This window comes from Saimiri boliviensis, chromosome 1 (genome assembly GCF_048565385.1).
Source record: "Saimiri boliviensis isolate mSaiBol1 chromosome 1, mSaiBol1.pri, whole genome shotgun sequence".
In the NCBI taxonomy this organism is placed as follows: domain Eukaryota; kingdom Metazoa; phylum Chordata; class Mammalia; order Primates; family Cebidae; genus Saimiri; species Saimiri boliviensis.
In genome coordinates, this window is record NC_133449.1 from 23,610,305 (window position 1) to 23,630,833 (window position 20,529).

The window sequence follows — 20,529 nt, forward strand, 5'->3', positions numbered from 1 at the left end:
CAATTTGTTCATCCTGTTTATGGACATTTGGGTTGTTTACAGTTTGGGGCACTATTACAAATAAAGCTGTTATGAACATTCATGTGTGTGTCTTTGTATGGACATATGCTTTCATTTCTCTTGGGTAGATACTTAGTTGTGGAATGGCTGGGTCGTATGGTAAATGAATTTTAACTTTTTATGAAGCTGCCAAACTAGTTTCCAAAGTCAAACTAGTTTGAATTATTTTACATTCCCACTAGCAGTGTGAGTTCCAGTTGTTTCATAATCAAGCCAATATTTGGAATAGTTCTACTTACTTTGTTGTGTGTCCTTTTTAACTCAAGACATTCTAAAAGATGTATAGTGACATCTCATTGTGGTTTTAATTTGTAGTTCCCTAATGATTAATGATGAGCACCTTTTCAACTTTTACTTGCCATTTATTTATCTTCGGTGAAGTGTTTGTTCAGATCTTTCGCCCGCTTTAAAATTGGTAATTTTCAGTTGGGTTATTTGTATTCTTATTGTTGGGCTCTTATTATTGAGATATACTTTATATGCCTTAAGATTCACTACTTTAAAGTGTACAATTAAGTGTTTTTTATTTTTAAAAAATTCTGAATTTTTGTTTTCAGTGTTTTTTAGTATATTCACAAAGTTGTGCAACTGTCATCACTATCTAATTTCAGACCATTCATCACCCCTAAAAAAGAAACCTCACACCTTTCAGCAGTCACTTCCCATTCCCCTCTCTCTCTGGCTTTGGCAACACTAATCTACTTCCTGTCTAAACAGATTTGTCTCCTCTGGACATTTTATACAAGTGGAATCATACAATATGTGGTCCTTAGTGACTGCTTTCACTTACTATAATGTTTTCAAGATTCTTCCATGTCATAGCATAATCATTACTTTATTTCTGTTGGTGGCCAAATAATATTCCATTGTCTCAGTACCACATTTTGTTTATCCCTTCATCAGTGGATGGACATTTGGGTTGTTTGTAGTTCTTTGTTATTATGAATAATGCTACTAAGAACATTTGTGTGCAACTTTTTAGGTAGCATATGATTTCAGTTCCTTTGGGTTTGTAACCTAGTAGTGGAATTGTTGGGTCATATGGTAACTCTATGTTTAACTTTTTTTTTTTTTTTTTGAGATAGAGTTTTGCTCTTGTTACCCAGGCTAGAGTGCAATGGATCTTGGCTTACCGCAACCTCCGCCTCCTGGGTTCAGGCAATTCTCCTGCCTCAGCCTCCTAAGTAGCTGGGATTACAGGCACGCACCACCATGCCCAGCTGATTTTTTTGTATTTTTAGTAGAGACGGTGTTTGACCATGTTGACCAGGATGGTCTCAATCTCTTGACCTCGTGATCCACCCGCCTCAGCCTCCCAAAGTGCTGGGATTACAGGCTTGAGCCACCGTGCCCGGCCCTATGTTTAACTTTTTGAGGAACTGCCAAACTTGCCCACAGCAGCGATACCATTTTAAATTTTCATAGCAATGTATGAAGGTTACAATTTCTCCACTGCTCAGAGTTCATTGAACTTCTTGTATCTGTGGGCTTACAGTTTCTGACAAATCTGGAAAATTTTTATCCATTTTTTCTTTTTTTTTGTCCAACTGAGTCTCACTCTGTCACCCAGGCTAGAGTGCAGTAGAGTGATATCAGCTCACTGCAACTTCTGCCTCCCAGGTTCAAGTGATTCTTAAGCCTCAGCCTCCCAAGTAGCTGGCATTACAGGTGTGCACCACCATGCCTAATTTTTTTTTTTGAGACGGAGTTTCGCTCTTGTTACCCAGGCTGGAGTGCAATGGCGTGATCTCGGCCCACCGCAACCTCCGCCTCCTTGGTTCAGGCAATTCTCCTGCCTCAGCCTCCTGAGTAGCTCGGATTACAGGCACGCACCACCATGCCCAGCTAACTTTTTGCATTTTTAGTAGAGACGGGGTTTCACCATGTTGACCAGGATGGTCTCGATCTCTTGACTTCATGATCCACCCGCCTCGGCCTCCCAAAGTGCTGGGATTACAGGCTTGAGCCACCGTGCCCGGCCCAATTTTTGTATTTTTAGTAGATATGGGGTTTCACCATGTTGGCCAGGCTGATCTTGAGTGCCTGACCTCAAGTGATCCATCTGCCTTGTCCTCCCAAAGTGCTGGAATTATGGGCATGATCCACCGAGCCCAGCCTATTTCTTAAAGTACTTTTTCTATTCTCTCCATCTTTTGGGAAATACAACTATATGTACAATAACCTGCTTGAAGTTGCCCTGTAGCTCACTGATACTCTGATCATTTTCTTCAGTTTTCCCCCCATGCATTTCATTTTTGGAAAACTATTGGTATGCCTTTAAGTTCACTAACTTTCTGTAATGTCTTATCTGCTGATAAACCTATCTAGTATATTTTTCATCTCATGCATTGTACTTTTCATCCCTAGAATTTTATCTGGATCTTTTTGTTGCTGTTTTTTGTTTGTTTGTTGCTGTTGTTGTTGTTGAGACAGGATCTCACTATGTAGCTCAGGCTGATCTTGAACTCCTAGCCTCAAGTGATCCTCCTACTTTGGCCTCTCAAAGCACTGGGATTACAGGTGTGAGCCATCATGCCTGGGCCTTAGTTATTTTTCAAACATTTTCTTCAGTCTCAACATGTCTACTCTTTCCTCTAGCTTCCTTAACTTATGAACTGCAGGAATAATAACTATTTTAATATCCTGGTTTAATAATTATAGTGTCTTGGTCATTTTGGGGGCAGTTTTGGTTAACTTTCCTTATGATTATTGGTTAAATTTTCCTATTTCTTTGCATACCTGGTGATTACTGGTTAAATTTTCCTATTTCTTTGTATGTCTGGTGATTTTTGATTGAATGCAAGACTGTGAATTTTAACTATGTTGAGTGCTAGATAGTTTTGATTTGCCATAAATATTCTTTTTTAAAAAATACAGCTGCACAGATTTCCCAAAAATATTCCTCATTTTTTTTCCTGGGATTTAGTTAAGTTACTTGAACACAGCTGGATCCTTTCAGTTCTTGCCTCTACAGGACCACAGCAGCATCTACTGTAGGGCCAGTTTTGTTTCAGTACTGATACAAAACCTCTCCAAATACTCAATTCTATGCTCTTCAAACTATGGGATTTTTTCCCCCACTGGCTGATGCTAAATGGAACGAACACTCCTAGGACCGTATGACCTCTAGGGATTGATTCCCTAGTTATTTCAGGTATTTCTTTTACCATTGTTCCTTTGGGTAGTTTTCTCACAGGCATACAGTGTTTACCATCAGCTGAAGACTCAAGGGGACATCTGCGGACTTGACCCTTTGCCGCTCTCCAGAGCTTCATCTATCTTGCAGCTTTCTCCCCTCTAGTACTCTAACCTCTGAACTCCAACTGCTCTCCAACCTATGAACGCCCGTCTCCCCTCCTCAATTCAGGGAGACAGCTGGGCTGTTTGTTTTCTGTTTCTCAGGCGCCACTGTCCTTTGCCTGATGTTCAATATCTTGGAAACTTGTTTCATCTATTTTCTTTTAATTGTTTCAGGTGGGAGAGTAAGTCTGTTCCCTGTTACACTGTCTTGTCCAAAAGTGATTTTTTTTTTCAAACAGTTGTTTTCTGCTCCATTCTTTTACTCCTCACTTCTGCAACTCTAATTATCCATTCATGGAGTTTTTTGGTATTCTCTAATAGGTCACTATGACTTTGTTCATTATTTTCTAATCTTTCCTCTTCCTTTATTTTTCAGACTGGGTAATTTCTAATGATCTGTCTTCAGGTTCATTGACTATTTTTATGTTATCTCTAATCTGCTGCTAATCCATTGAAGTTTGTTTATTTTTCAAATTTAAGAACTGTGTTTTCCACTTGGTTTTTTTTTTACAATTTCTGTTCTGTGCTAAGATTTTCTATCCATTAATTATCAGCATATTTTAAGCATAGCTATCATAACTGTTCTAAAATCCTTGTCTTGTTTTTTTATTTCAGATTTTCATATCTAAGATAATTTTCTTTCTTTGTTTTTCTTATTTTACTTTAAGTTCCAGGACACAAGTACAGGAAGTGTAGGTTTATTACATAGGTATACGTGTGCCATGTTGGTTTGCTGCACCTATCAACCCCTCATGTATATTTTAAGCCCTGCATGCATTAGTTATTTGTCCTAATGCTGTCTCTTCCCTTGCCCTCCACCCCCCGAATGGCCCTGATGTGTATTGTTCCCCTCCCTGGGTCCATGTGTTCTCATTTTTCAACTCCCACTAATGAGTGAGAACATGTGGTATTTGGTTTTCTGGTTCCTGTTTTGGTTTGCTGAGGATGATGGCTTCCAGCTTCATTTATGTCTCTGCAAAGGACATGATCTCATTCATTTTTATGGCTGCATAGTATTCCGTAGTGTTTATGTACCATATTTTCTTTAGTCTATCATCGATAGGCATTTGGGTTGGTTACGTATCTTTGCTATTGTAAATAGTGCTGCAATAAACATACATGTGCATGTGTCTTTATAGTAGAATGATTTATGTTCCTTTGGGTATATACTCAGAAATGGGATTGCTGGGTCAAATGATATTTCTGGTTCTAATATCCTTGAGGAATCGCCACACTATCATCCATAATGGCTGAATTAATTTACATTCCTGCCAACAGTGTAAAAGCATTCCTATTCCTACACAGCCTCGCCAGCATCTCTTGTTTCTTGATTTTTTAATAATTGCCATTCTGACTGGCGTGAGATGGTATGTCTTTATGGTTTTGATTTGCATTTCTCTAATGATCAGTGATGTTGAGCTTTTTTTCATATGTTTCTTGGCCATGTAAATGTCTTCTTTTGAGAAGTGTCTGCACATATCCTTTGCCCACTTTTTGATGTTTTTTTTTTTTTCTTATAAACTTGTTTGTTTTTGTAGATTCTGACCTTTGTCAGATGGGTAGATTGCAAAAATTTTCTCCCATTCTGTAGGTTGCCTGTTCACTCTGATGATAGTTTTTTTTTTTTTTTGCTGTATAGAAGCCCTTTAGTTTAATTAGATTCCATTTGTCAATTTTGGCTTTTGTTGCGGTTGCTTTTGCTGTTTTTGTCATGAAGTCTTTGGCTGTGCCTATGCCCTGAATGTTATTGTGTAGGTTTTCTTCTGGGTGTTTATGGTTTTGGGTTTTACATTCAAGTCTTTAATACATCTTGAGTTAATTTTTGTATAACGTGTAAGGAAGTGGTCCAGTTTCAGTTTTCTGCATATGGCTAGTCAGTTTTCCCAGCACCATTTATTAAATAGGGAATACTTTCCCCATTGCTGTTTGTCTGGTTTGTCGAAGATCAGATGGTTGTAGATGTGTGGTGTTATTTCTGAGGTCTTCATTCTGTTCCATTTGTCTATATGTCTGTTTTAGTACCAGCACCGTGCTGTTTTGGTTACTATAGCCTTGTAGTATAGTTTTAAGTCAGGTAGCATGATGCCTCCAGCTTTGTTCTTTTTGCTTAGGATTGTCTGCATTATATGGGCTCTTTTTTGGTTTCACATGAAATTTAAGGTAGTTTTTTCTAATTCTGTGAAGAATGTCAATGGTAGATTGTTGGGAATAGCATTGATCTATAAATTACTTTGGGTAATTTGGCCATTTTCATGATATTGATTCTTCCTATCCATGAAGATGGAATGTTTTTCCATTTGTTTGCATCCTGTCTTATTTCCTGAAACAGTGGTTTGTAGTTCTCCTGAAAGAGGTTCTTCACATCCCTTGTTAAGCTGTATTCCTAGGTATTTTATTCTCTTTGTAGCAATTGTGAATGGGAGTTCATTCATGAATTGGCTCTCTACTTGTCTATTTGTGTATAGGAATGCTTGTGATTTTTCCACATTGATTTTGTATTCTGAGACTTTCTGGAAGTTGCTTATCAGCTTCAGGAGTTTTTGAGCTAATACAATGGGGTTTTCTATATATAGCATCATGTCATCTGCAGAAAGAGACAGTTTGACTTCCTCTCTTCCTATTTTAATACACTTTATTTCTTTCTGTTGTCTGATTGCCCTGGCCAGAACTTCCAGTGCTATGTTGAATAGGAATGGTGAGAGAGGGCATCCTTGTCTGGTACTGGTTTTCAAAGGAAATGCTTCCAGCTTTTGCGCATTCAGTATGATATTGGCTGTGGGTTTGTCATAAATAGCTCTTATTATTTTGAGATATGTTCCATCAATACCTAGTTTATTGAAAGTTTTTAACATGAAGGGATGTTGAATTTTATTGAAGGTTTTTTTCTTCATCTATTGAGATGATCATGTGGTTTTTGTCATTGGTTCTGTTTATGTGGTTGTTTATGTTTATTGATTTGCATATATTGAACCAGCCTTGCATCCCAGGGGTGAAGCCAACTTGACCGTGGTGAATAAGCTTTTTGAAATGCTGCTGGATTCGGTTTACCAGTATTTTATTGAGGATTTTTGCATCGTAGTTGAACAGGGATATTGGCCTGAAGTTTACTTTTTTTGTTGTGTCTCTGCCAGGTTTTGGTATCAGGATAATGCTGGCCTCATAAAATGAGTTAGGGAGGAGTCCCTCCTTTTCAGTTGCTTGAAATCGTTTCAGAAGGAATGGTACCAGCTCCTCTTTGTATCTCTAGTAGAATTCAGTTATGAATCCCTCGGTCCTGGGATTTTTTTTGTTGTTGTTGGTAGGCTATTAATTACTAGCCTAGGAGGCCAAGGTCACAGTGTGCTGTGATTATGCCACTGCACTCCAGCCTGGGCAACAGAATGAGATCCTGTCTCAAAAAAAAAAGAGTTACTGAGGGAGAGAAGAGACGGCAGAAGGCTATTTGGTTGGTAGGCAATTAATTACTGACTCAATTTCAGAACTTATTATTAGTCTTTTCAGGGATTCAAATTCTTCCTCGTTTAGTCTTCTGAGGGTGTGTCTAGGAATTTTTTCATTTCTAGATTTTCTAGTTTATTTGCATAGACGTGTTTATAGTATTCTCTGATGGTAGTTTGTATTTCTGTGAGTCAGTGGCGAAAATATCCCTTTTATCATTTTTTAATGTGTCTATTTGATTTTTCTCTCTTTTCTACATTATTAGTCTAGCTAGCGGTCTATCTATTCTGTTAAGTTTTTCAAAAAACCAGCTCGTGGATTCACTGATTTTTTTTGAAGGTTTTTTGTGGATGATCAGTACGTCTTATGTAGTCAAAAAGCCTCCAATACAGGCCTAATTTAATCTATTTTTACAAAAGTAAAAGCATTTTATAAGATGTGGGAAAAAAAGTGGATTCTGACTCTCCGACTCTGGGAAAGTCATTTGACCATTTTGAGATTCCAAATGCCTATGAGCTGAGTTACATTTTGCTGTAGCCAAGAGCAGACAGATTAAGATAGTCTTTAAAAAGCACTTGGTGGGTTGGGCACAGTGGCTCAAGTCTGTAATTCCCGCACTTTGGGAGGCTGAGGCAGGCAGATCACTTGAGGCCAGGAGTTCAAGACCGGCCTAGCCAACATGGCAAAACCCCTCTCTACTGAAAATACAAAAATTAGCCAAGCATGTGTTGCATGCCTGTAATCCTAGCTACTTGGGAGGCTGATGCATGGGAATCACTTGAACCCTGGAAGTGGAGGTTGCAGTGAGCCAAGATGGCGCTGCTGCACTCCAGTAGCCTAAGCGACAGTGATATAGCAAGATTCTGTCTCAAAAAAAAAAAAAAGTACTTGATGATATGATTTGGAGTAGACAAACTGCATGCATAGAGAATGTTCCAGGGATATGTCTGTCATTGCAAAATATAATGATTCCAGATAGCACTAATAATTTTTAAAGATTTTCTTTTCAAAGTTTAATTCTGTCCTTTCAGGTCTTAGCTAAAGAAGATACTGATACAGCTATTCAATCAATATTATACAGAGAAAATTATATAACTAAGGTAAGAATTGGCTACGAAATGCATCTCAGTTAAAAACTGAATGTAGTTTTTCCTTTTTATATGTAGCATATTCTATAAAAACTATTTAGAAAATATGGAAAATAGAATTAAGACCACTCCCTCGCACCTGGAATTAACCTTAAGGGATCTCTGAGATTGCTTCAGTGGATTTCCTCTCTTCCTATACTTTGTGGGAATTCCTTCACAAAGAGGCGCAAGAATTTCCCTCTACTCACTTGTTTTTGTTTGTTTGTTTTGAGACGAAGTCTTGCTCTGTTGCCCAGGCTGGAGTGCAGTGGCATGATCTCAGCTCACTGCAGCCTCCACCTCCTGGGTTCAAGCGATTCTCCTGCCCCAGCCTTCTCAGTAGCTAGGATTACAGGCACATGCCACCACGCCTGGCTAATTTTTGTATTTTCAGTAGCGATGGGGTTTCACAATGTTAGCCAGGCTGGTCTCAAACTCCTGACCTCAAGTGATCCACCCACCTCGGCCTCCCAAAGTGCTGGGATTACAGGCGTGAGCCACCGCTCCTGGCCAAGTTTTAATTTTTCTGTAGAGACGAAGTCCGACTATTTTGCCCAGGCTGGTCTTGAACTCCTGGGCTCATGTGATCCTCCTGCCTTGGCCTCCCAGAATACTAGGATTATCGGTGTAAGCCACCACACCTATCCTAAATCCTCATACTTAAAGGCCCAGCCCAAATGTCTCCCACTTTGGGAATTTTGGCTTTGAAAAAAAAAATCATTTCTTTCAATGTATGCAATATAAAAGTAAATATACACAATATAAAATTTCCCATTTTAAACATTTTTTAATTTTTAATTTTTAAAATTTTTGTTTCTCATTTCAACCATTTTTAGTATACTATTCAGTGTCATTAATTACATTAATAATGTTGTGCAGTCATCACCACTATTTCCAAAATTTTTCATTACTCCAAACTGAAACTTTGTATTCAATAAGCAATGACTCCTAATTTCTCCCTCCCCCAGGCACTTGGTAACCTTGAATCTACCTTCTGTCTCTATAAATTTTGCCTATTCTAGATTTTTCATATATGTAGAATCCTATACTATTTGTCCATTTGTGTCTGGCTTATTTCACTTTGGCATATTGTTTTCAAGATTCATCCACGTTGTAGCATATATTAGAACTTCATTTTATGGCTGAATAATATTCCACATTACAAATATAAATAAATGTGGTTTGTAGATACCACATTTTGTTTATCTGTTCATCTGTTGATGGATACTTGGACCATTTCCGCCTTTGGGCTATTTTGAATAATACTGCAATGAACATTGGTGTAGGAGTATCTGTTTGAGTCCTGGATTTTCATTCATTTGGGTATATACCTAGAAGTGGAATTGTTGGGTCTTATGGTAGGTCTGTTTAAATTTCTGAGGCCCACTAAACTGGGACTCTTTTAAGAATCTAGGAAATGGTTTTTCTCTCCTTTGACTTCAGTTATTTTATATATAGTATGCCATATATATATATGCATCATATATAAATATACATCTTGCTATATTCCTCCTCCCACTGTTTGTGGATTTGTTTCTTAGGGATGGGTTTTTACTATGTTGCCCAGGTTAGAGTACAGTGGCCTGATCATAGTGAACTGCAGTCTTGAACTCCTGGGCTCAAGTGATCCTCTAGCTTCAGCCTCCTAGGTAGCTAGAAATATAGGTAGGCACCACCTCACCTTGCTTTTGATTTGTTCTTTAGTCTTTCTCCCCAGGGAGAGCAGGCATGTTGCCTCAACTATCTGTGTTTTCCTTGTTTGCAGCAGAGTGTATGTCACATTGTAGAAGTTAAAGCCAAAGAAATGATTGAATTAATGAATGTCTTTGTGGGTTATTCTTAGGAGTAATTTAAACTTAGGAAGTTAAGTTTTAAGTTTTTGAAAACTTAAAACGTAAATTAAATTTGGAAAGTTTTAGAACAAGAAAGCTTTAGGATAATATATTTGTCTTTTCTATCACTGTCTACTAGGAACTAGATAAGTATTTACAACATCAAGCCTTCTTAAATGCAAGAAGAAAGGAGATGTTATATAAAAGATGGGTTGACCACGTGGCACATCCTCTTCAGAAGAAAATTATAGAAAAAGTTTGCTCACATAAGAAGATTAAAAAAAGGAGACAAGAGGAATCAGACAGCTTTATAAAATATGTAAATAAAAAGGTACTAAGAGATCATTTGATGCTTTTTTCAGTTGATTTAAAACCTAATGTCATCTTTGTTCATTTATAATTATTCAGTCAGTCTGTCCCTTTCCTCTCTACGTATGTATAATCTATACCCCGTTATAGAATAGCATAAGTATTCTTAAATTCAGGGCATTTGGAAAGGACAGAAAGGGAAGATTAGATTTGGATTTAATTGTGTACATTAGAACCATTTTTCTGTTTTCCCCATGTAATTATTAATTTTAATTATCAAGTTAAGAAATTTGGGCTGGGTATGTGGCCCACACCTGTAATCTCAGCAGTTTGGGAGGTTGAGGTGGGTGGATTACCTGAGGTCAGGAGTTTGACACCAGCCTGGCTGACATGGTGAAGCCCCGTCTCTACTAAAAATGCAAAATCAGCCTAGCATGGTGGCGGGCACCTATAATCCCAGCTACTCAGGAGGCTGAGGCAGGATAATTGCTTGAACCTGGGAGGTAGAGATTGCAGTAAGCCGAGATCACACCACTGCACTCTAGCCTAGGTGATGGAGCAAGACTCCGTCTCATAAATAAAAAAATAAACAAAATAATTTGGAATCTAGGTTCAGGACATATTTTTCTTTTATTCTGGAACTTGATTATTTGCAAAGCTCTAAAATATAGCTGTTCTAGCATTTTAAAAAAATGTTTGACTAGTAAGCATTTAAGAACAAATTTCCAAATATTTTAGTGTTCCAGCATTCTTTTTTAAAATCTTACAAATTTTAAGTAGATTCCTTCCTTCGCTATACTTTATTGCTTGAATAAATTAAATTTCAAATGTAGCCTTCTCTTTCCTTTTGCATTTGTCACTGATGCCACTTTCAAGCATAAGAATGATACTGTATGTTTGACTCTCAAGTCCTGATATGCTCAAAATTAACTGTGCACCTCTTGTTCTTATGTGTGGTTTTATTTCCTTGCTATAGGGAAGTGCATTTATAGAACATTACGATCCAAAGGAGTATGATCCCTTTTATATGAGCAATAAGGACCCCAATTTTCTGAAGGTAGGGTAGATTTCTTTTTAACTTTGGTATTATGTGTTTGGTTGTTTTGAGCAGCCTTAATATCTGAGCTGTCTTTAAGTGATTCCCTAAAAGTGCAGTAACATTTAAAGCATAGTTTCCCATCACCTGATCTTAAAAAGGAACAAATAGCCAAAGGCCAAAGTAAATTAAATCTCTGTAAAAATGGAAAATACTGGATAATAATTGGGTAATAGGTAATGTTTAAAAATTCCATAGACTTTTACATTAGTTACAAAAGTAACACATTTTCATGGTAGATAAATGTGAAAATTAATTTTCAAATTAAGAAAATAAAAAACCAAAATTCCATTACCTGGAATTAACTCATTATAATGTTAACTCATTAACATTTTTCTGTATATCTATCTAGACTTCTTTCTATATGTGTGTATATATAACATATAAAATATTTTTATTTTATAAGAATGGAGTTACATTTGGTTTTATAATGGGCTTTCCTTCCCTTGATAGTTTATTATTTACTTCTTTGTTAAAAAATATAAACATATAATTGTCTTCATTGCATGGCATTCTGTTATTAATAGCAGAATTAATTAACCTTGTACTGAAGGATTAACCAAGTCTTAGGGTTTTTTTCCCATTTTATTTCACCTTTGCTGCTACTGTGTGAGGTAAGTCACAGATGAGACAAGTGAAGCTCAGGCCACTTGTCAAAGTCACCCAGCTGTCAATCGCAGAGCACAGATGTGTTTTTTTTGTTTTGTTTTGTTTTGTTTTTCTGAGATGGAGTCTCACTCTGTTGCCTAGGCTGGAGTACAGTGATGCAATCTCCGCCTCCTGGGTTCAAGAAGGTCTCCCCCCATTCCCCCCAAAAAAGAGATTCTCCTACCTCAGCCTCCCGAGTAGCTGGGATTACAGGCATGTGCCACCATGCCTGGCTAATTTTTGTATTTTTAGTAGAGACAGCGTTTCACCATGTTGGCCAGGCTAGTCTCAAACTCCTGACCTCAAGCGATTTGCCAGCTTTGGCATCCCAAAGGGCTGGGATTACAGGCTTGAGCCTCTGCTCCTGGCCTTATCTTGTATAAAATGTTGTTTTGAAATATGTATACATTGTGGAATGACTAAATCAAGCTAATTAACATATACATTGCCTCACAAACACCAGTTTTTTCTTTTTCTTTTTCTTTTTTTTTTTTTTTTTTTTTTGAGACGGAGTTTCGCCCTTGTTACCCAGGCTGGAGTGCAATGGCGCGATCGCGGCTCACCGCAACCTCCGCCTCTTGGGGTCAGGCAATTCTCCTGCCTCAGCCTCCTGAGTAGCTGGGATTACAGGCACGTGCCACCATGCCCAGCTAATTTTTTGCACTTTTAGTAGAGACGGGGTTTCACCATGTTGACTAGGATGGTCTCGATCTCTCGACCTCGTGATCCACCCGCCTCGGCCTCCCAAAGTGCTGGGATTACAGGCTTGAGCCACCACGCCCGGTGCAAACACCAGTTTTTTCTAAGTGAGAACACATAAAATCTACTCCCTTTGCAATTTTCAAGAATACAATACATTATTATTAACTATAGCCATCATGTTGTACAATAGATCTCTAGAAAAATTTTATGGCAGCCGAGTGAGGTGGCTCATGCCTGTAATCTCAGCACTTTGGTAGGCTGAGGCATGTGGATCATGTGAGGTCAGGAGTTCAAGACCAGCCTGGCCAACATGGTGAAATTCCATCTCTACTAAAAATACAAAAATTAGCCAGACATGGTGGCATGTGCCTGTAGTCCCAACTGCTCAGGAAGCTGAGATAGGAGAATCACATGAACCCGAGAGGTGGAGGTTGCAGTGAGCCGAAATGAAGCACCACTGCACTCCAGCCTGGGTGACAGAGTCAGGCTCCGTCTCAAAAAAAAAGAAAAGAAAAAGAAAAATGTTGTGGCTGAAAAAAATATAATTGTATTGTATTCAAGTGAATTTAGTGACACAAATTATTGTTAATAAGGTTTCTTGAACATTTAAAAAGATACAATTTTTAAATGGTATTTAGGGAATACTTTTTATCCTTTTTAGAGAGGTTTTATTAGAACTAGTATTGGCCCTCATGTGTCCAAATCATTGAGAAGTCCAATATTAATTGTTTTTGGAGGTCTCCAACCGTAAGTTGTACAGTCATGCTGTGGGCTTGTGTCATCCCACAAAATGGTCCCACAGCCTCCCAAATCTTGGTGGGACACATCTCTGGTCCCAGGCCCAGGTTGTACCATGGTTGTTATTCCTTATGATCACATGCTGTGGCTTAGGTGCTGGCCCCATTTGTAGACCCAGCATTGCTGTTTCATGTCTTCAGATCCAGGTCCTTGCCCATGTCTGGCAGAGACTCCACCTGAGAGTGTCTCAGGTAGACTCCAGAGGCTGGGCTCCTGGTGATCTGCTCTGTACTCTTTATAGACCTGGCACCTCCCAGACCCTGCTCCGAAGCTGCTGCAGAGTCTGTAAACTTGTCCTTATTCTCAATTCTGGATTTTCCAGTGGAGATATCCAATGTTAACTCCTTTCCCCTTTTAATTTCCTCAGTACAGGAAAGGTTCATCATGCCCCTTCTTTCAACTGTAGGGCTTGAGATGATCCAGAGCATCTGGTTTCAGACCAGACCAAATGACCCTGTCTGTCTTCCTTTCCTGGGAGTGGACAGATCTGACTTTAGGAACACAGAGCCTTGATTCCTTCCTTCAGATGGATCTTCAGCATTTCTTTGAATGTGCTTTGTGTAGCTTTACTTTAAAATTAACGTTATTAAGTCTTCCTCCTTCAGTATACATCTTTTAGATATTCTTTGTGATGAAATGGAAGTATGCGAAGAGCACTTCTGCTGCTACTGATACACAGATGATTGCTTGAATTGTGAGCTGAACTGGCTGTTTTCTTTTTTCTTCCATGAAATACCGTTTTTACTTGAAAGAATGCCTTACAAACTATGGTTAGTAAGTCCTGGGTATTTGGCGGTATTTTCTAGAAAATGAATGAAATCAGCTTATTACTTCAAGAAAAACTACTGACGATATTTGTTGCCTGTGATAAAATGTGAGCTTTCAAGCAAAACATTTGGAATTTTGGAAAACTCATATTCACCTTCAGAAGTGTGACAGTGTCCCAATACTCAAAAGATATTACTGGTGAAATTGGTAATGATATTAATGAATGTGATTCTTTGATATTAAATAATGAAATGTACAAACATTTGGAAGATCTTGCATAACTTCATGATCCAGTTTTCTCCCAAATGTTACAAAATCATGGATGGGAAAAAGATTCATTCAAAGTGCAAGATAGACTAATAGATTTATTAGAAGAGTGTGAAAAATTCATGGATATGGTTTCAGATTCCACATCGTAACTAACCTTTAACAAACTACCTCTTATTGAGTTTGGATATAGTAGCAAAAATGAATATCCACAATGATCTAAAAAGGCTGTTAAAATACCCCTACCTTTTTCAACTACATATCTCTATCTGGATTTTCTTCATAATGACAACTAAAACAAGAAATTTCAACAGATTGCCTGCAGAAGCAGATATGAGAATCCATCTGTCTTCTATTAAGCAAGACATAAAAAAGTTTACAAAAATGTAAAGCAATGTTACTCTTCTCATTTTTTGTTTCTGGAAATATAGTTATTTTTCATAGAAGGATATGTTAAACATAATAGGCATATTATTTTAAAATTAAAAAGCAATTTAAAATTTTCTGTTTTAATTTCTTAGATCAATAGATCTAAGCCATATACACAAAAGTTATTTGGAAATAACAACAACAGCAACAACAAAAACAACAACAGCAATGTTTTGAAATAAAATAGTTTCAGAACCACTGTGTTATAATACCTCCATTTATGATATACAAGTGCTTGTCAGTAGAAATAGGAGAGTCTCAGGACTTACAATTGTTGTTAAAACTTTAGATTCTTGTTTGTTTCTATCTTCAATTTTAAGTTTAAAATTTGGTCCAGGTGTGGTGGCTCACACCTATAATCCTACCACTTTGGAGGCTGAGGTGGGAGGATGGCTTGAAGCCAGCAGTTTGAGACCAGCCTGGGCAACATAGGGAGACCCTGTCTCTACAAAAAAATTAAAAAATTAGCTGGATATGATGGCGCACACCTGTGGTCCTAGCTACTTGGGAGGTGAAGGTGGGAGGATGGCCTGAACCCAGGAGGTCAAAGCTGCTGTGAGCCACTGCACTCCAGGCAGGGCAACAGAGCAAGACTCTATTGGAGAACTTCAAGATGACTGGCTTACAACATCTGACACTCACCTCCTCAACAGAAGAACCAAAATAGCGAGTAGATGATTGTACTTGAAACACATCATCTAAGAGAGAACACTGGAATTCCAGAGAAGTGACAAGGAAACATCCTTTAAGGTCAGGAAGGAGAGGGAGGTGAGGCAGCCTGCCTGAGACTAACACGGGCACTTCCTCGAGACGCAGAGGGCCAAGGCGTGAGTGGCTGGCAGCAACCTTGCTGACCTCAGCACGGGCGCCACGGCTCACTTTCTTGCATCCGGAAGACAGGCCCCACCTGTAGCATCACCTAGGCTGAAACATACACTCCCTAGCTGCCTGCCTATGCCTGTCGCCACTGAAAGCAACCCCACCCTCCCCAGCAGCAGGGACACAGCACAGCCGCCAGCTCCCCTACCAGAGTACACTGCAGGGAGCTGGGGATTGCCCTGCCCCATCCACAATTGTTGGCGAGAGCCCACCAGCCTGCTGCTACCGTCACAGCTGGCACCCTTCTGCACGCGCCAACTGTGGGTCTGGAGACTGGCTCACTCAGTCTGTTGTAGCCGCTGCCAGCACCCATGTGGGCCACTTGGGAGAGTGTCTTGTCACTGTTACTGCCATTGCCTATGCCATGTCCACTGCCCAGGCATTCAAGAATCTGCCCATCCATCTAACCCACTATGGCCACTGCCTGCACCCTAGCAAGCTACCTGGAGACCCAAGAACTGGCCCACCTGAACCTGCAGCACCAGTTCCAGTGTATGCTGCTCTGAGGACCAAGGCCAGGTATACTTAGCCTGTCACTGCTTCCACTGAGGCTGAGGACTGGCCCGCCCAGTGTCCCCATTCCCAGCAAAACCTCACCACAGCCTTCAACAACTGTACCCTAAGCCACCGAGGAAAACACAGACATCACTGACACTGTTTGCAGCCAGAGAAATCATATGGAGACTACACTGCTGCACACATCAGGATCAAAGCCAAAGTGTCTTACCCATCCAACACCATAGAAAGCAAATCAAAAAACAGGAAAAAAGCATCCATTACCCTGGATGCACAGATGTCATGTAAGAATACAAGAAACATGAAAAAGCAAGGCTCTGACATCTCCAAGGAGTACAGCTCTCCAGCAGCAGAGTCCAGTGCCATTGAAAATTTGATCTGCTATTCATATATGAATAGGTCACATATAAATACCTGAAAATGATAGTACTTTTCTTTGTTCCTTTTTATAGTGAATTAATATTTTCTTAATATTTTGTAAGTAGCACTCTTCATAACTTCTGTAAAAGCAAAATTATACTGGGCAGTCTGATCACTGTTTATTTCAACTCTAATAGTCATTGTAAAACGCACGCACTGAATTAACAGACCGCCCCCCCCACAAACAGGCTTTGTGTGAGCAACATGGCTGTTTATTCACCTGGGTGCAGACGGGCTGAGGCCAAAAAGGGCGTCAGCCAAGAGCAGCGGGATAGAGTTGGTTTTACAGATTTGGGGTGGGTAGTGGAAAGTTATAATTTAGGGCAGTTTTTTGCGAGCTGGGAGGGGGTTGTAGGGTGTGGAGTCACAAGGTTGACCACGGTCGGTTACGAAGTCCAATGACCTTATCAATTAGAGGGGGAATAAGGAACAATAGAGATTATCTCAAAGTTAAGTAGGTGCAGCAGGGGTTGATCATTTCTCGGTCTTCCAGGAACTCATCTGGAGTGTCCATGAAGGTCACAGAGGTTGACATGGTGTCCATGGCACCGTCAGTCAACCTAAAAGACCTTACAGTAGTGATGTGTATTATAATTACCCCTGAAAAACTAGCCTGATGAGGATTAGAAAGATAAATAAGTGACCTTTTAAGATTGTGGTAGAATTTCATTGACTAGGCCTACGTGGTGAATGGCTATTCGTGAATCCTGTTTTTTCTTACGTAGACTGTTATTTTGGTACTGATAATATTGGCCTTTAACATAGATTTAGTGCTTCCATACCTTGGCTCACAAATGATCTATATTTTGAATAACTTGGTTAAGTTTTAAGTAATGTTAGTTATGTTGTTGATTATCAATGTTAGGCATTAAGATGGATATATGGATATATTTTTTCTTTTGTGCATGGGAAAGCAATTTTTTAAAATTTGGGAACATATAATAACAAAAATAATAATTTTTGAAGAATGAACCCACACTTTGAAACAAGAGCTAACCTTGTCTCTTTGACTGGAGGGCCTTGTTAAGAGAGGTATTGATATGCCCCCATCTCTTTGTAAATTATTAAATATACATGATGGTAAGCCTTTTTGTAAATACTATATTATTTACTTTACTCTCTGGCATAAGAGCCATCCATATTTGGATGCTTAGAATAAACTGAAAATGTTTACTACTCAGATCTGTGACTCAGTCCTCAAACAAGTGCCTCTCTTGTAGGTTACCATCCCACCATTTCGTGACCCTTTGAAAAAAGCACAATATGACAAGGATAATGAAAAAAGAACTCTTCTTCAGTGTGAGACTGGTACTTAGTTCCTAATTGTTTTGTGATTTCATAGCCCAAGAGCAATGGCAGTTGCCTCTAAGAATGTTAATTTAAATTTTTATTCCTCCTGCAGGCAAAATGTATACAATAAAAGAATTCAAAGAAGTTGAGAAGGCTCAGCTGCATTCCAGATTCCCACAAATTTCTAATTCAAGGAACTTTATGACTCCAAATGAGTGGTTAAAACTGCCTACAGGATACATAGAAAGTGAATTTTGTAAAAGGAGAAGGTAATGGTTAATATACTAGAAATTATAGAATCTTTTGGACTTTGAAAATTCTTGAGACTGATATAAAATTTTTCATAGTTTTTTTTTTAATTTTCATTTTTCTTTTTGAGATGGTCTCATTCTGAAAATTTCATTTTTCAGTGAAAAATCTGTAATTCTTATCTTTGTTTCTCTGTATGTGATGTTTCTTTTTTCTTGGATACTTTTGGGATTTTCTCTTTCTCTTTGGTTTTCTTTTTTTTTTTTTTGAGATGGAGTTTCGCTCTTGTTACCCAGGCTGGAGTGCAATGGTGCGATCTCGGCTCACCACAACCTCCGCCTCCTGGGGTCAGGCAATTCTCCTGCCTCAGCCTCCTGAGTAGCTGGGATTACAGGCACGTGCCACCATGCCCAGCTAATTTTTTGCACTTTTAGTAGAGATGGGGTTTCACCATGTTGACCAGGATGGTCTCGATCTCTCGACCTCGTGATCCACCCGCCTCGGCCTCCCAAAGTGCTGGGATTACAGGCTTGAGCCACCGCGCCCGGCGCTCTCTTTGGTTTTCATTAGCTAGACTCTGATCTGTCTGTATTTGTTTTTTTTCTTCCTATCTGAATGTTCTCTGAAGTTCTTGCATGTGTGGTTTTATGTCTTTTATTATTTTGGGGAAATTCTAGACCATTATTACCACTTCAAATACTTCTTATTCCCTATTCTCTCTGCTTTTTATCTTCCTTCTAAGACTCCAATTATATGTATATTAGACCACTTGATCATGTCCCACAGTGCCATAGCTCTTAGTCTGTTCTGTTTTTCCACTCTTTTTTTCCTTATTTGTATTTCAGTTGGATGACTTCTGACTTGTTTTTAAGTTCACTGTCCTTCCTTAGCTGTGTGCCGTCTACTGAAGACCCCATCAAAGGAATTCTTCATCTTTGATATGAGTTTTAAATTTCTAACATTACCACTTGATTCTTTTATATAGTTTTTAATTTATTCTGAAATTCTTCATCTGCTCATGCATGTTGTCCACCTTTCCACTAGATTCTTTACCATATTAATTATTTAAAATTCCCTATCTGGAATTTCCAATATTAGGGTCATTTATAAATCTGGTTCTCTTGGTTGCTTTGTCTCTTGATAATGGCTTGTTTTGCCTTGCTTTTTTTTTTTTTTTTTTTTTTTTTGCATGTCTTGTAATTTTTTATTGAGTGCCAGATATTTGTTGTAGAAGAACAGTGTACACAGAGTATTTATGTGTAGAAATGGACTTGCCTTTTCTTCTGTCAAGCAGTTGTGTTAGGCTTATCTAGTTGGAGTTGAATTGGCTTTGGGTATTGTTATTGCTATTGTTACCTTTAGTGCACCACAGGCTTCAAATACCTCTAGTGGTTTGGCTGCTTTGTCTTGTGCTTAGGGTGGAGGTGGGGTACCAGAAGGATTTTCTCAAGTGTTTCTGCTCCTACCTCAGTTTTCAGCTATCCATGCAGGCTGGCATCATAGAAGTGGAAGGGTGTTCTCTCCATGCTCTTGCCTATCCCATTGGAGTATACCGCTGTTGCATGTTGCTTATTGCAAGGCTCCTAGTGGAAGCAGAGAAATATCTTATGTTTTTCTCATTGGGCTTCAGTCTTAGGCAAGCCCTATGTGCTAAAGCCTCAAGAGCAGGGCTTTCCTGAGGTTCCTTCTTCTTAGCCTCGTGGCAGCCAGACTTGACCTTGTATCTATGCTTGTTCTTGGATGGCAGTTTCCAGTCTGTCTTCCAATGACAGCAGATTTCTATTTAGTGTAGGAATAGTCTTGATATCTTTTTTTTTTAATTTTTAATTTTAAGTTTTGTGGATACGTAGTGGTTGTATATATTTATGAGGTACATGAAATGTTTTGATACAGGCATGCAATTGATAATAATCATGTAAGTAAAATGACGTATCTATCCCCTCAATGATTTATTCTTTGTGTTACAAAGAATCCAATTACGCCCTTTCCATTATTTTAAAATGTGCATTTAAAGTGTTATTGACTGTAGTCCCTTTGTTGTGCTATGATATGCTAGATCTTATTCGTTCTTTCTATTTTTTTGTCCCCATTAACCCCATCCCTACTCACCCTTCACCCTCTCAATACACTTCCCAGCCTCTGGTAACCATCCTTCTGCTCTCTATCTCCATGAGTTCAATTGTTTTGATTTTTAGATCCTACAAATAAGTGATAATGTGATATTTGTCTTTCTGTGCATGGTTTATTTCACAGAGCACAATAACCTCCAGTTCCATCCATATTGTTGCTAATAACAGAATCGCATTCTTTTTTATGGCTGAATATTACTCCATTGTGTGTAACTACAGTTTTTAATCCATTTTTCTGTTGATGGACACTTAGTTTCCTTCCAGATCTTGGC

At 38.7% G+C, this 20,529-nt stretch overlaps 1 protein-coding gene across 3 annotated transcripts in view; it reads left to right on the forward strand.

The window, feature by feature from the left end:
* FAM228B (family with sequence similarity 228 member B) overlaps positions 1-20,529 on the forward strand; it is a 49,296-nt gene that overhangs the window by 2,531 nt on the left and 26,236 nt on the right. For 2 of the 3 annotated variants that reach the window (XM_074394723.1, XM_074394732.1), the window contains exons 2-7: positions 7,830-7,898; positions 9,897-10,088; positions 11,043-11,123; positions 14,063-14,080; positions 17,810-17,897; positions 17,992-18,148. In XM_074394723.1, coding sequence (XP_074250824.1) covers positions 7,830-7,898; positions 9,897-10,088; positions 11,043-11,123; positions 14,063-14,080; positions 17,810-17,897; positions 17,992-18,148 — 605 coding nt within the window. The remainder of the gene's footprint in view (positions 1-7,829; positions 7,899-9,896; positions 10,089-11,042; positions 11,124-14,062; positions 14,081-17,809; positions 17,898-17,991; positions 18,149-20,529) is intronic. The other variant, XM_039474179.2, reaches the window with a different exon arrangement.